The 14,088-nt window shown below is 32.9% G+C and overlaps 1 protein-coding gene across 1 annotated transcript in view; it reads left to right on the plus strand.

The window, feature by feature from the left end:
• Positions 1-14,088, plus strand: part of HDX (highly divergent homeobox) — a 173,307-nt gene that overhangs the window by 13,871 nt on the left and 145,348 nt on the right. Inside the window, exon 2 of the mRNA XM_060002196.1 lies at positions 10,565-10,711. Coding sequence (XP_059858179.1) covers positions 10,565-10,711 — 147 coding nt within the window. The remainder of the gene's footprint in view (positions 1-10,564; positions 10,712-14,088) is intronic.

Below are 14,088 nucleotides of genomic sequence, written 5' to 3' on the forward strand. Positions count from 1 at the left end.
GAAAGAAATGTAGACCAAAAGCCAATGAATTAAAACATTACAAAGACATATTAAAATAATAAAAAAGAAGTTGGAGAAAGGGGAACAGCAAAACAAAAAATCAGAAGGACAAACAGAAAACAACTAATAAAATGGTGCACCCAAATCCATCCATATTAGTAATTACGTTAAATGTAAGTGATCTAAACACACTAACTGTCATACTGTCATACACATACTGTCATATTGGGTTTTTAAAGCCCAACTGTATTCTACTTATAGGAAATCTACTTTATATGTAAAGACATAAATTAAAATAAAATGAAAGAAAATTATATACTATGACAGGTTATTCAAAACAAAGCTGAAGTATATTCATTAGTGTCAGACAAATTAAAATACAGAAAAAGGAATCGTATGAGGAATAAAGAAGGGGTATTACATAATGAATAAAGGATCAATTCACCAAAAATATGTAACAATATTAGTTGAATATGCGTCTAACAACAGATCTTCAAAATACATAAAGCAAAACTGATACAATTAAAAGTAGAAATAGACAAGTGCACAATTATACTTGGGGACTTCACCTTTCCTCTTTCAGTAATTGATAGAATAAGTCAGGAAATCAGTAAAGATACAGAAGATCTGAACAACACTATTAAGCAACGTGACCTAATTGACATTATTAGAACTATCTGCCTAACAATAGCCAAAGATACATTCCTTTCAAATGTTCATGGAACATTCTTTAAAAGAAACCATATTCTGCCTGTGCCATAAACTTTAAAAAATTTAAAACAGTTGAAATAATATAAAGTATATTCTCTATTCATAACCACACTAAACTAGAAATCGATAACAAAGATATCTGGAAAATACTTAAATATTTTAAACAATAAAGAGGAAAATTAATATTTTGAACTGAATGACAATTAAAACACACCCTGTGTCATGATAGTTTTTATTTGCATTTCCCTGATAATTAATGATGTTAAGCATCTTTCAAATACCTGTTGACCATTTGTTTGTCTTTTCAGAGAAATGTCTGTTCAAGCCCTTTGCCCATTTTTAATTGGATAATTAGTTATTTTGCTATTGAGTTTTAGGTGTTTCTTATATATTTTGGAAAGTAACCCTAATCAGATATATGGTTTCAAATATTTTCTTTCATTCTGTAGGTTGCCTTTTTTTTTTTTTTACTCTAGTTGGTTGTTGACTGTCCTTTGCTTTGCAGAATATTTTTAATATGATGTAGTCCCACTTGTCCATTTTTGCTTTTGTTGCCTGTGCTTTTGGTGACGTATCCAAGAAATTGTTGCCAAGACCAAAGTCCAGAAGCTTTTTTTGTATGATTTCTTCTAGGAGTTTTACAGTTTTGGGTCTTATGTTTAAGTCTTCATTTTGAGTTGACTTTTTGGTGTATAGTGTTCACACCTGTTGGGAGGCCTATTATTAAAAAAACAAAAGATAAAAAGTGTTGGCAAAGCTGTGGAGAAATTGGAACCCCTGTACATTGTTGGTGGGGATGTAAATTAATGTTCAGCAGCTATTGTAAACAACATGGAGATTTCTCAAAATGGTTAAAAATAGAACTACCATATGATCTGGCAATCCCACATCTGGGTATATAGTCATCCCTTTGTTTCCATGGATGTGGAACCCATGGATAGGTGGATACAGAAGGCCAACAGTAATGGACTTGAGCATCCTTGGATTTTGGTATCTGTGGGGGTTCCTGGAGCCAATCCCCCAAAGATAGCAAGGGACAACTATCCAAAAGTATTGGAATCAAAATCTTGAAGAAATATCTGCATGCCCATGTTTATTGCTGCACTATTCACAATAGCCACGATATGGAAATAGCCAAGTGTCCATCGACAGATAAAGAAAATGTAATATATACATACAATGGGATGTTATTCAGTCTTTAAACAGAAGGAAATTCTGCCATTTACAACAACATGGATGAAACTGAAGGACACTATTCTAAGTGAAATAAGCTAGTCATGGGACAAATACCACATGATTCCACTTATGTGTGCTATCTAAAATAGTCAGAAGCAGAGAATGCAACGGTGGTTGCCAGGATGGAGGGTGAGGGAAATGGGAAGTTGTTATTCAGTGGATACATAGTTTCAGTTATGCCAAATGAAAAAATTCTAGAGACCTGTTGTAGAACATAATACCTATAGTTAACAATACAGTATTGTGCAGTTCAAAATTTGTTAACAGGGTTAATCTCATGTTGTGTTCTTATTACAGAACAAATAAACAATGGGACATAAGGAAACTCTGGGAGGTGTTGGATATGCTGATTACTTTGATTATGGTGATGGTTTCACTAGTTTTTGTATAAGGCCAAACTCATCAAATTGTAGACATTAAATATTGTACAGCTGTATGTACATCAGATATACCTCAGATATAAGGCTGTTAAAAAATCCAACCTATCAAAATTTATAGAATTCAGCCAAAGCAGTACTTAGAAGTAAATTTATAGCATTAATTGCTTATATTTAGAAAAGAAGAAAGCTCAAAGATCAATAATCTAAGTCCCCACCTTAAGAAACTAGAAAAAAGAAGAGCAAATTAAGTCCAAATAAGCAGAATGAAGGGAATAGTAATGATAAGAGCAGGAGTAAATGTAAATGAAGACAGAAAAACAATAGACAAAAGTCAATAAAACCAAAAGCTAATTATTTCAGAAGATCAATAAAAGTGATAAGCCTCTTGTTAACTGACCAAGACAAAAGAAACATTGCCAATATCAAGAAGGAAAAATACAACACAATAGAACCTATAAATATTCAATGGATGATAAAGGAATAGTATATAAGAAACTTTACACCTTTAAATTCAGCAACATAGATAAAATGGGCCAATACTTTGAAAGACACAAACTGCCCAAACTCACTCAAGAAGAAACAGATTGTCTGAATAATATAGAAATGTAATGCATAGCTTAAAATTTTCCAACAAAGAAAATTCCATTCTCAGAGGGCTTCATTGGTGATTTCTAACAAAGATTTAATGAAAAAATAATAATTCTATGTAAACTCTTCCAGAGCATATAAGTAGAAGGAACACTTCCTAACTCATTGCCTGTACCAAACCAAATGCAATACAAGAAAAGAAAATCACAAACATCCCTCATGAATGCAGACTCAAAAATTTTCAACAATATATTTCCAAATGAAATAAATATATAAAATGAATAATACATCACCACCAACTGGGGTTTATTCAGGAACAAAATACTCATCCAACACTTGAAAATCAACCAGCATAATTTACCATATCAAAAGATTAAAGAACAAAATATGTGCAATTATCTCAATACAAGCAGGAAAAAGCATTTGACAAAATTCAATATCCATTCATTATAATGATGATAGTAACAGTAATAATAATAAAAACTCTCAGTTTAATAGAAATAAAAGGAAATTTCCTTAAACTTGTAAAGCATGTGAAAAACCTACAGCTGATGTAACACTCAATGGTGAAAGACTGAACACTTTTCTTCTAAAATTGAGAAAAAGGAACAAATGTCCAATCTCACAGCTCTGATTAAAACATTATACTATAGGTCTTAGCCAGTGCAATAAAGAAATAAAAGACCAGTACCTACAGAAATGTAGATCAATGGAACCTGATAGAAAGCCCAGAGATAAATCCATGCAAATACGGTCACCTTATTATTAATTTTTTTTGTGTGGTATGCAGGCCTCTCACTGTTGTGGCCTCTCCCATTGTGGAGCACAGGCTCCAGACGTGCAGGCTCAGTGGCCATGGCTCACGGGCCCAGCCACTCCGCAGCATGTGGGATCCTCCCGGACCAGGGCATGAACCCATGTCCCCTGCATCGACAGACGGACTCTCAACCACTGCACCACCAGGGAAGCCCTGGTCACCTTATTTTTGATAAAGGATGCAAGAATATACAACGGAGAAAAGACAGCCTCTTCAATAAGTGGTGCTGGGAAAACTGGACAGCTACATGTCAAAGAATGAAAGTAGAACACTCCCTAACACCATACACAGAAATAAACTCAAAATGGATTAAAGATGTAAATGTAAGGCCAGACACAGATCCTTTTTGACCCGCCTCCTAGAGAAATGGAAATAAAAACAAAAATAAACAAATGGGACCTAATGAAACTTAAAACCTTTTGCGCAGCAAAGGAAAACATAAACAAGACAAAAAGATAACCCTCAGAATGGGAGAACATATTTGCAAATGAAGCAGCTGACAGAGGATTAATCTCCAAAATTTACAAGCAGCTCATTCAGCTCAATATCAAAAAGCAAACAACCCAATCCAAAAGTGGGCAGAAGACCTAAATAGACATTTCTCCAAAGAAGATGTACAGATTGCCAACAAGCACAGGAAAGGAGGCTCAACATCACCAATCATTAGAGAAATGTAACTCAAAACTACAATGAGGTATCACCTCACACCAGTCAGAATGGCCATCATCAAAAAATCTACAAACAATAAATTCTGGAGAGGGTGTGGAGAAAAGGGAACCCTCTTGCACTGTTGGTGTGAATGTAAATTGATACAGCCACTATGGAGAACAGTATGGAGGTTCCTTAAAAAACCAAAAATAGAACTACCATACAACCCAGCAATCCCATTACTGGGCATATACCCTGAGAAAACCATAATTCAAAAAGAGTCATGTACCACAATGTTCACTGCAGCTCTGTTTACAATAGCCAGCACATGGATGCAACCTAAGTGTCCATCAACAGATGAATGGATAAAGAAGATGTGGCACATATATACAATAGAATGTTACTCAGCCATAAAAAGAAACAAAATTGAGTTATTTATAGTGAGGTGGACGGACCTAGAGTCTGTCATACAGAGTGAAGTAAGTCAGAAAGAGAAATACAAATACCGTATGCTAACCCATATATATGGAATCTAAAAAAAAAAAGAAAGTGGTTCTGAAGAACCTAGGGGCAGGGCAGGAATAAAGACGCAGACGTAGAGAATGGACTTGAGGACATGCGGATGGGGAAGGGTAAGCCGGGACGAAGTGAGAGAGTGGCATGGACATATATACACTGTCAAATGTAAAATAGATTGCTAGTGGGAAGCAGCCATATAGCAGAGGGAGATCAGCTCGGTGGTTTGTCACCACCTAGAGGGGTGGTATAGGGAGGGTGGGAGGGAGATGCAAGAGGGAGGAGATATGGGGATATATGTATATATATAGCTGATTCACTCTGTTATACAGCAGAAACCAACACATCATTGTAAAGCAATTACACTCCAATAAAGATGTTAAAAAAAAGAAGAATGAAAAGGGAAATGTATTGGAAAAGAAGAAACAAGCCTTTCTCTGTGGATGACATATTTGTTTAGAAAATACCAGACAATCAACAAAAAAGCTGCTTGAATCAGTAAATTAATTTAGCAAGGTGAATATACCAAAGTAAATTGTATGTTGATATCCTAGCAGCGAACGATTGGAAATTTTTTAAATTTCCAGCTCTATTGAGGTATAATTCACAAATGAAAATTGTATATATTTAAGGTATGCAATATGATGGTTTGATTTTATATATATATATATATATATATATATATATATATATATGAAATGATTAGTACAATCAAGGTAATGCATATATGATATCCATCACCTCACATAGTTCTATTTCTTTTTGGTGTAGTGAGGACACTTAAGATCTACTCTCTTAGCAAATTTCAAATATACACTACATTATTTTAAACTATAGTAACCATGATTTTAAAAATACCATTTACAATATCCCCCTTCCCCTTCAAACAAACAACACACACATAAGAAATACACAGGTATAAGTTTAACAGACTATGTACTGAATCTGTATACTGAAAACTATGAAACTCTGAGGAGAGAAATCAAACAAGATCTAAATAATTAGAGAGAAGTATATCATATTCATGATTTGGAAGACAGAGCAATTGTCCCTAAACTGATCTATAGATTCAATCCAATCCCAGCAGAATTTTTTGTTAGTACCAACAATCTGATTCTAAAATTCATATGAGAATGTAAAGGATGTAGAATAGCTAAATTGATTTTTTTTAATTACAGTATTAGAAGGCTCACACTTCCTGATTCAACAGTTATGATAAAACTACAGTAGTTAAGACAGTGTGGTTTTAATGAAAGAATTGACACATAGATCAATGGAACAGAAAAGAGTGTTCAGAAAAAGAGCCACACATATATGGTCAAGTGATTCTTAACAAAGATGAAAGAGCAATTCAATAAAAAGTTTTTTTCAATTAATGGTACTGGAACAATTGGATATCCATATGCAAAAACCCCCACAAAACTTCGACCTGTACTTCACACCTTACACAAAAATCAACTCCAAATGGATCCTAAACTTAAATGTGAAATGCAAAAATATGAAGCTATTAAAAGAAAACATAGGAAAAAGTTTCTGTGACCTTGTGCTAGACAAAGATTTCTAAGGTATGGCACTAAAAGCACAATTCATAAAACTAAACAGCAGTGATAAATAGGGTTTCATCAAAATTAAAAACTGCTCTGTGAAATACACTGTTAATAAAATAAAAACAAGGCACAAGCGAGGATAAAATATTTGAAAATCATATTTCTCATAAAGGACTTGTGTCCAGAATATGTAATGAACCCTAAAAGTTAAATAATAAGAAACAAACAATCCAATTTAAAAATTTGCAAAATATTTGGACACTTCTACAGAGAAGATGTATGAATGACAAATAAGAATAGCAAAAGATGCTCAATATTATTATCACTAGGGAAATACAAATTAAAACCACAATAATAATACACAATTACAGAACTATTAAAATGACTAATTTTTTAGAAATATGTGATTATAATTCTGGTAAGAAAGTGAAAGAACTGAAACTTTCATAGAATGTTGGTGCAAAAGCAAATTTGTACTTTTGGAAAGCGTTTATATTTGAATTATAAAGTTAAGTATACATTTACCATATGACCCAGCAGTCCAACTCCTAGGTATTTATTCAAGAGAAATGGAAACATATTTTCAGACAGAAACCTGCACACAAATGTTTTTAACAGTTTTATTCATAATAGCTAAGAACTTAAAACAGCCCACATGTCCTTCAATGGATGAATGGATAAACTGTGGTATATTCTTACAATGGAATGCTACTCTGCAAGAAAAGGGAGCAAATTACTGGTACAGACAACACAGATGAATCTCAAATACATTATGCTAAATGAAAGAAGCTAGTCTCAGAAAAAATACAAACTGTATTATTCTGTTTATATGGCATTCTATAAAAACAAAATAATAGGAACAGAATAGGGATTGTCAGGGGCTGGGTGGCTAGAGAGATTGATTATAAATAAGCAGCATTAAGGTTTTTTTCAGAATGATAGAACTGTTCTGTACCTTAATTGTGATGGTGGTTTCATGACTATGTATGTTTGTTTTAACTCATAAAACCATGCATGAAAAATAGTGATTTTTACTGTATGTAAATTTAAAAGCGAATAATAATAATGGATTAAAAGGACAATGTTAATAGAGACATGTTGGCCAAGATAAAGTTATTCAAGGTATTATATTAACCTAAGCTCAACTCTTTGTAAACATACAAACAATAAAGTTGATGGCTTACCCAAAATTCAAATATTTAGTGTTGGCAAGAATGTATTCTATTTGAATTGGTGATGATTTTATGGACTCATTCCATTTTTAAAACCAGGTTTTCCAAGAACGAGTCCTTAATGAGTAAAATTTTTTTGTACTTTTCAAATGATTTAGCCACTTTAAACATTATTAGGGCATTATTAGAGCTGGTTTTAAGTATGATATCAGATATATAAGGACAGTGTTACATAGGAATTTATCTGAAATATTCCAATGTAAAAATAGAGCCTTAGCTATATTTTAGCTATTTCATTCCTCAAAGCTGTATTTTTCAAGTATTTCCAAAGCAATACATCTAAAATATTTCACTCATTGCTCTGCTTGTTTGAATAGAACATACTGAGCATAGTTTAATCTTTTGCCAATGGCTCAGGGTCTTCATTAAAACACCAAATCCTAAAGCTGAGAGCAACCTAAGAAATTCCATATCTGAATATGATAGATAAACTGAAAGGCCTAGTTATCCTTTAAAATATAAATATGTTACAACTATAACATGCTTTAAAACTTAAGAAAAATGAGAATTCCCTGGCAGTCCAGTGGTTAGGACCCCATGCTTCCACTGCAGGGGGCACAGGTTCCATCCCTGGTTGGGGAACTAAGATCCCACAAGCCGCGGGGTGTGGCTGAAAAAAAATGTAAGAAAAATGAGTTCACATATCTTAAATTACTTTTAACAATCCATACTGGTAAGTAAAACAAGTCATATAATCCAGAATTTTACAAACTAGGAAATGGATGCTCATAGAAATTAAGTGATTTACCAAATAGTCTCCAGTGGAGTTGAGAGTAGGACACAAGTTGTCTTATTCCTTGTGGGCTGGCATATGCTCAGTGGGTAGTACAATGCAAAGAGGATTAGACTAGGAAATCATGAGGTAAAGCTAAATGACTTGTTATTTCAATATTTAATCCCCTAGTTCAGTTAATTACCTTCCCTACCCCAATACAGTAGACCTCACTTTCTATGAATCCAATGGATTTTCATTTTATCTTCCACATAAATAACAACCCAACTTTTAAAATGAAAGTTTTTACATTTTTTTCCTGATTTTTGTGCAAGCGATTAAGAACTTTGGCTGTGCAGTCATTCAATAACTTGCCACTCCATAGACCAAGATAACTAATCTGCCATGCTTTTTAAGATTCATATCATACTGGAGCAACAGTTGTAGCCAGCCAATAGGAAACCATTCCTACATAAGGCAGCTATAGTGATACACTTGGGGATCAGCCATATCTTGTACTCTAGGCTTTTTTATGGTAGTTACAGCCCTACAGAGAAGAATCAGAGCCATTACCCGTATTATGCATTAGTGAATTGAAATTTACCACACTCCTCAGATCTCATTCCAAAGTACTGGAATACCAATACCTTGCTTCTTAATCCACAACAGATGAGGTATTTCAGGTATTTGACCGTCATCTTCTGGCTCCTCTCCTGACTGTAGCTGAATCACTTAGGAAAAGGAACCCCAAATTGCTCTGAAAACTGGCAAACATGATAGTAATATTGCTTTGATGAATATCGTCCTCTGGCCCAAACATCCTTGAAAATTTGGTCTGGTTGCAGATAAGAGGTTTACATTTCCACATTGTTGTACTTGAATGAGATCCCCTTCATAAAGTGGAGTTATTTGTTTCTGAATGTTCCTGCCCTCTCTCACAGGCAATTTTCTCTCATCTGATCTCTTAACATTATATAGGAAAACGTTTGCATGGTCAAGAAAACAAGTCGTGTACAGATTTCACTGGATGGCTATGTGACTGTCTTTAATTTCTTTATGAAACTGCTTTATTGTTCAAAATATTCAAAAAATGGAAATTATTTTTTATTTCCATGTCAATGTACTTAGTTTTTTCCATACCCAGTATACTAGAATGATTTCTGTTTGGTTTGGCTTATATTGTTTTAGTTGCCACTGTTTTCCTAATTTTGAAGAGATTCATTCCTTGCAAAGGGTTTTCTTTCTGTCAGCTTTTAGGAATAACAATTTTAGTGTGACAGCTTTTAAGAGGAACCTGAAATTGCCTTTATCTAATTAGTGTTCTTCTTTATAAAATGCACTACTAGAATTCATCTCCTTTATGAAGAGTTTGACCTGCTTCTATTTGTGAGATTCACAGAGTTGTTCTCCCTTAATATTAAACATCTTGCCTATTGGCAAGAAGAGCAATGTGTTTTTAAAATTTCTCTTGTCTAATTATGATGTTGTCGATTAAAAGTACTTGGTATATTTTTAGTAAACTATACATGATTTTTAATTTTGGTTTATATACTACAGCTATTAAAAATAATTATTTTGGTTAGTATTGCCTAAAGCAAATACATTTTCAGTCACTAAAACTTCCTGTTTATTTTTAAGCTTTAAAGAGAGATTTTGACTTAATATATTAAATGAACCCCTTTAGCCCAGAAAAATAAAAGAATAAATGCACCCTTTTGTTTCGGAGCACAGCTTTTGGCTGTAAGACATATGCCAGATGCCTTGCTTGACAAAGAACAGTGAGTGTCCCTGTTGATAATTGACCACCTATGGCTACTACCATGCCACAATCTCTGGCTTTACTAGCCATAAATATTTATTTTGGTGAAAGAAGCTTTTTCTCTCCATGCACTGACACTAACCAGATAAGGGCTTTCTGCTTTTTTTTTTTTTTTGTCTTTAAAGTTGATACTTTTTCTGAACAAATTCAATAAGGGTTCACATTATGCATAATATTCATTATTATGAGAACCTCTCTCCCTTTAGCACACAAACTATTGCCCATTACTGGGATTATTTCACTTAAAGAAATCTTGCAGCTTGAAAGCATTGAAATTGTATCAAAAAACAAAAACGTGCAAATTCTACACAAACCCAATTTTTATTCAAATTTTCAGAATATCTTCTTTTATTTTTAGATGAATCTACGTTCTGTATTTACTGTAGAACAACAAAGGATTTTACAGCGTTATTATGAAAATGGAATGACAAATCAAAGTAAAAATTGCTTTCAGCTCATATTACAGTGTGCACAGGAGACTAAGCTGGACTTCAGTGTAGTCAGGGTAAGTATTGAGGTCTTAAACTCTTGAATTTATAGCTTTGTACTACAAGTCATAATTGCTTAATATGAAAAAAACTATCAGGGTGTGAAGTCACTAACTATAAACAGCTTCATTTTCCTGGTATAAAATTACTATTTTTAATAAATACCTAATCATTTAGTATGTTTTTGTTTTCTATAAATACCTTGAAAGCACTAAAACTTTTGCATTTTAAATATATCTTTTAAAAATCCCAGTCCTTTGAACTAATAGGTACCTTTAGGATTAGTTGCTGATCTCATGCTTGGTTTACACCTAGAATTTATCTAGATATAATCCTCCAAACTGATATTAGTAAAACAAGCATTTACCAAGGGAGTTAGCATATTTTCTTGTTATGTTTAAATTTTTCCAGCAGGTATTTATGAATTTAGTATTTTTGTCTTTTTAGGAAAACCTATCCTTTTTATGAATATCTCTTCCTCCTTTTAAGTAAAATGTATGCATTTTAATGGGTTAGCAAGTAAGGGACAAGAAATCCCTAGGGAGGAAAATTTCCTTTATCACAACCATTGTTATTCAGCTGTAAAAATCAGAGCTGCTACACATTTGGGAAAGGCAGTGAGAAGGTGATAGAGAGGAGGCAAGAGATAAACCTAACAGAGCTAGTCACAGATTTCATAGTGAGTGCATAGGTCCTTTCATGATTGTCTGAACGGGCTACAAATCTCCCTGGAGCGAAACCTTAGGGATTCAAAGATTAGCAGTTTTCCCATCCTTGTCATTCATTAGGCTAATTTGGTAAGAGAAGGACTTCTATTTAAGTTTATTTTTCTGTTGGAGGAACTTTTAAAGACCCCAAAGATAAAAATCTCTTGATAAGAAGAATTCTTTGGAAAATCTATTATTTAAAGACTGAAGGATATATTCACCTTCAAATAGGGAATTATGCCACCAGTTCTAGGAGGGAAATATCCAGGATATCTGTTTCTTGTTTGCTGAGATCAACCATCATCCTCAGATTTTTGTAAGAACTAGAAATATCTCCTGTTGATAGCTCTAAATTCCCTATTTGCAATACCTTTAGTAAAACCTCGAGAAAAAATGTAATTGACTTAGAAAAATTATTTTAAAATGTGTAATATTTCAAGTTGATGAGTTTTCCATTTTATAAGTACAAACTCATTTTTTTCTGCAATAACTTCTTTCTTTTCTTCTGTCTTATTTTACCATTACTTTAAGATGAAAAGTCTTCTTAGGCAGCTGCTTTGTGGACTGTGACCTTTCATATTTACAATTTGCTATTGCAATCTTCCCCCTAATAATTTACTTGATTGTACTTGAATATTGAGAGTGTTGAAATACAAAGGTTTATATCTTGCTCCAAATGGTGTGAAATCTGTAACAAGTAATGGAAATGAAAGAAATAAACTTTCTAGAACGTAAGCTTACAAGTAAAATGTTATGTAAGTTATAAGGAATGGTGTGAAACAGATTCATTTTCTCTGTTCTAGGAGAGTGTTTATTCTGCAGAAATTCAGTCTTTCTAATCTAAATTTTAACACAATTTTGGCAGCTTTTCCAGCCAGAGGAGAAGGGAGTTGTTTATAGACCCATTATTCCACAACCTCCCCTGCCCCTGATATTCTGCTAGGTCTATATGTTCTACTTGAAAGGGACCTTCCTTTATTATTTTTAATATAGTATTTGAGCCTAGTATTTTGCTAGGTCTACATGTTCTACTTCAAAGAGATCTTCCTTTATTATTTTAATACAGTATTTATTGTGTTTTTTCCTCAAAAGAACTAAAATCTCACTGTACTAAGAACTTGATCCCAATGTAAAAAGAACTTAAAAGGTTAAAACATCCATGATATATATATATATATATATATAGTGGGGTAAAGGAACAGGAAAACAAAGAAGGAGGTATAGGAAAAGGAAAAGTTTGGAGACATTGACTTTCTAAAAAAAGGACTGAAAAAGAATTTAATGGACACCAAGGATTGGTGACCCAAATTTATTGCCTTTCTTTTTTTCTATGTAGTATCACTTTATTAGTTCCAAACCCCAAATGCTCATCATATCAATTTGATTGACCCATTTTTTCTCTCTCACCAATGAAACATTTGGAATGAGAAATTTACATCCTATAGGCAATGGTAAATTTTGGATCCTGTAACTGAATGACTTTTAGTAAAATTTAATTCAGTTACTGATAACCCTTAGGTAATGCATTTTCTTTATTTTCAACATTTTACTAAAATATATTTCTTAACTATATACTTTCCTACTTTACTTCAATAGAGACTATTGAAAATAACTGAACCTTTACTTTTTGACTCAGGGTTTTACTATGGAAATCAATTATTGTACTGTGCTATAAAATAATAATGCTTACAACATGGTAAGTTATATGGAGTGACTTTCTCCTTTACTAAAGAACCCCAGACCATTTAATGATTTCTCACAACAATTCTCTTTTATTTTTCCTTTCTTCTCCTTTTTAGTGAGTAATATTTAATGAATATTCTTAGTTTTGGTGCTATCAAGGTGTTTTCAACAGCAATCACTATTACCAAAGCCCCATCCTGTTTTGTTAAAAAAACAAAAAGATACCAGGTTTGGTAAAATTATGTGTAAAATAAGATAAGGTATGTTTTAAGATCAAGTGTTGTCTTTTCAGTAAAGTACATGGGTCTTGTGACATCTATATTGGCTGCATTCTGCACAAGTGAAGTTGTTAGATAGCTGAGTTTCATATTCATGTGATATTCATTTTACTATTGCATTTTACTTTTTTATGGGTACACGATATAGATATCTAGTAAACTATATAAGTAACTATATATATGAACTATAAAACTATAAAAGTAAGCCATAAATTTGCAGTGCACTAAGATCACTTAAAATTCCTATGTTAAGGTAGGTATTGTGATGAGAACATGGTAGGTTGTTTGCTTTCTTAGAAATCTTGTCCAGAGTTGCCCTCCAGATGTAGTAGATCTTGAGTTTAAATCTTACCAATTCACTATGCTTTCCCATTGAAAGTTTTAAAATATTGAAATTACAAACAAATACATCATGCTTCCTATGCATATTTTTATTTGAAAAGCCATAACACAGTGACTTATTTTGAATATCTGTAATATTCACTTTTTTGAACCATAAATTGAAATTATATATATCCCCAAACATTTCCCTTTTTTTTAAACATCTTTATTGGAGTATAATTGCTTTACATTGTTGTGTTAGTTTCTGCTGTATAATGAAGTGAATCAGCTACACATATACATATATCCAGCTAGTGGGAAGCAGCCACATATTTCTTTTTAAATATTTCTCTCGAGTGTATACTTTAGAACCTTTTAGTTTTTCTCCCCTGCTTCCTTCTCTTG

This window comes from Delphinus delphis, chromosome X (assembly GCF_949987515.2).
Source record: "Delphinus delphis chromosome X, mDelDel1.2, whole genome shotgun sequence".
NCBI lineage: Eukaryota > Metazoa > Chordata > Mammalia > Artiodactyla > Delphinidae > Delphinus > Delphinus delphis.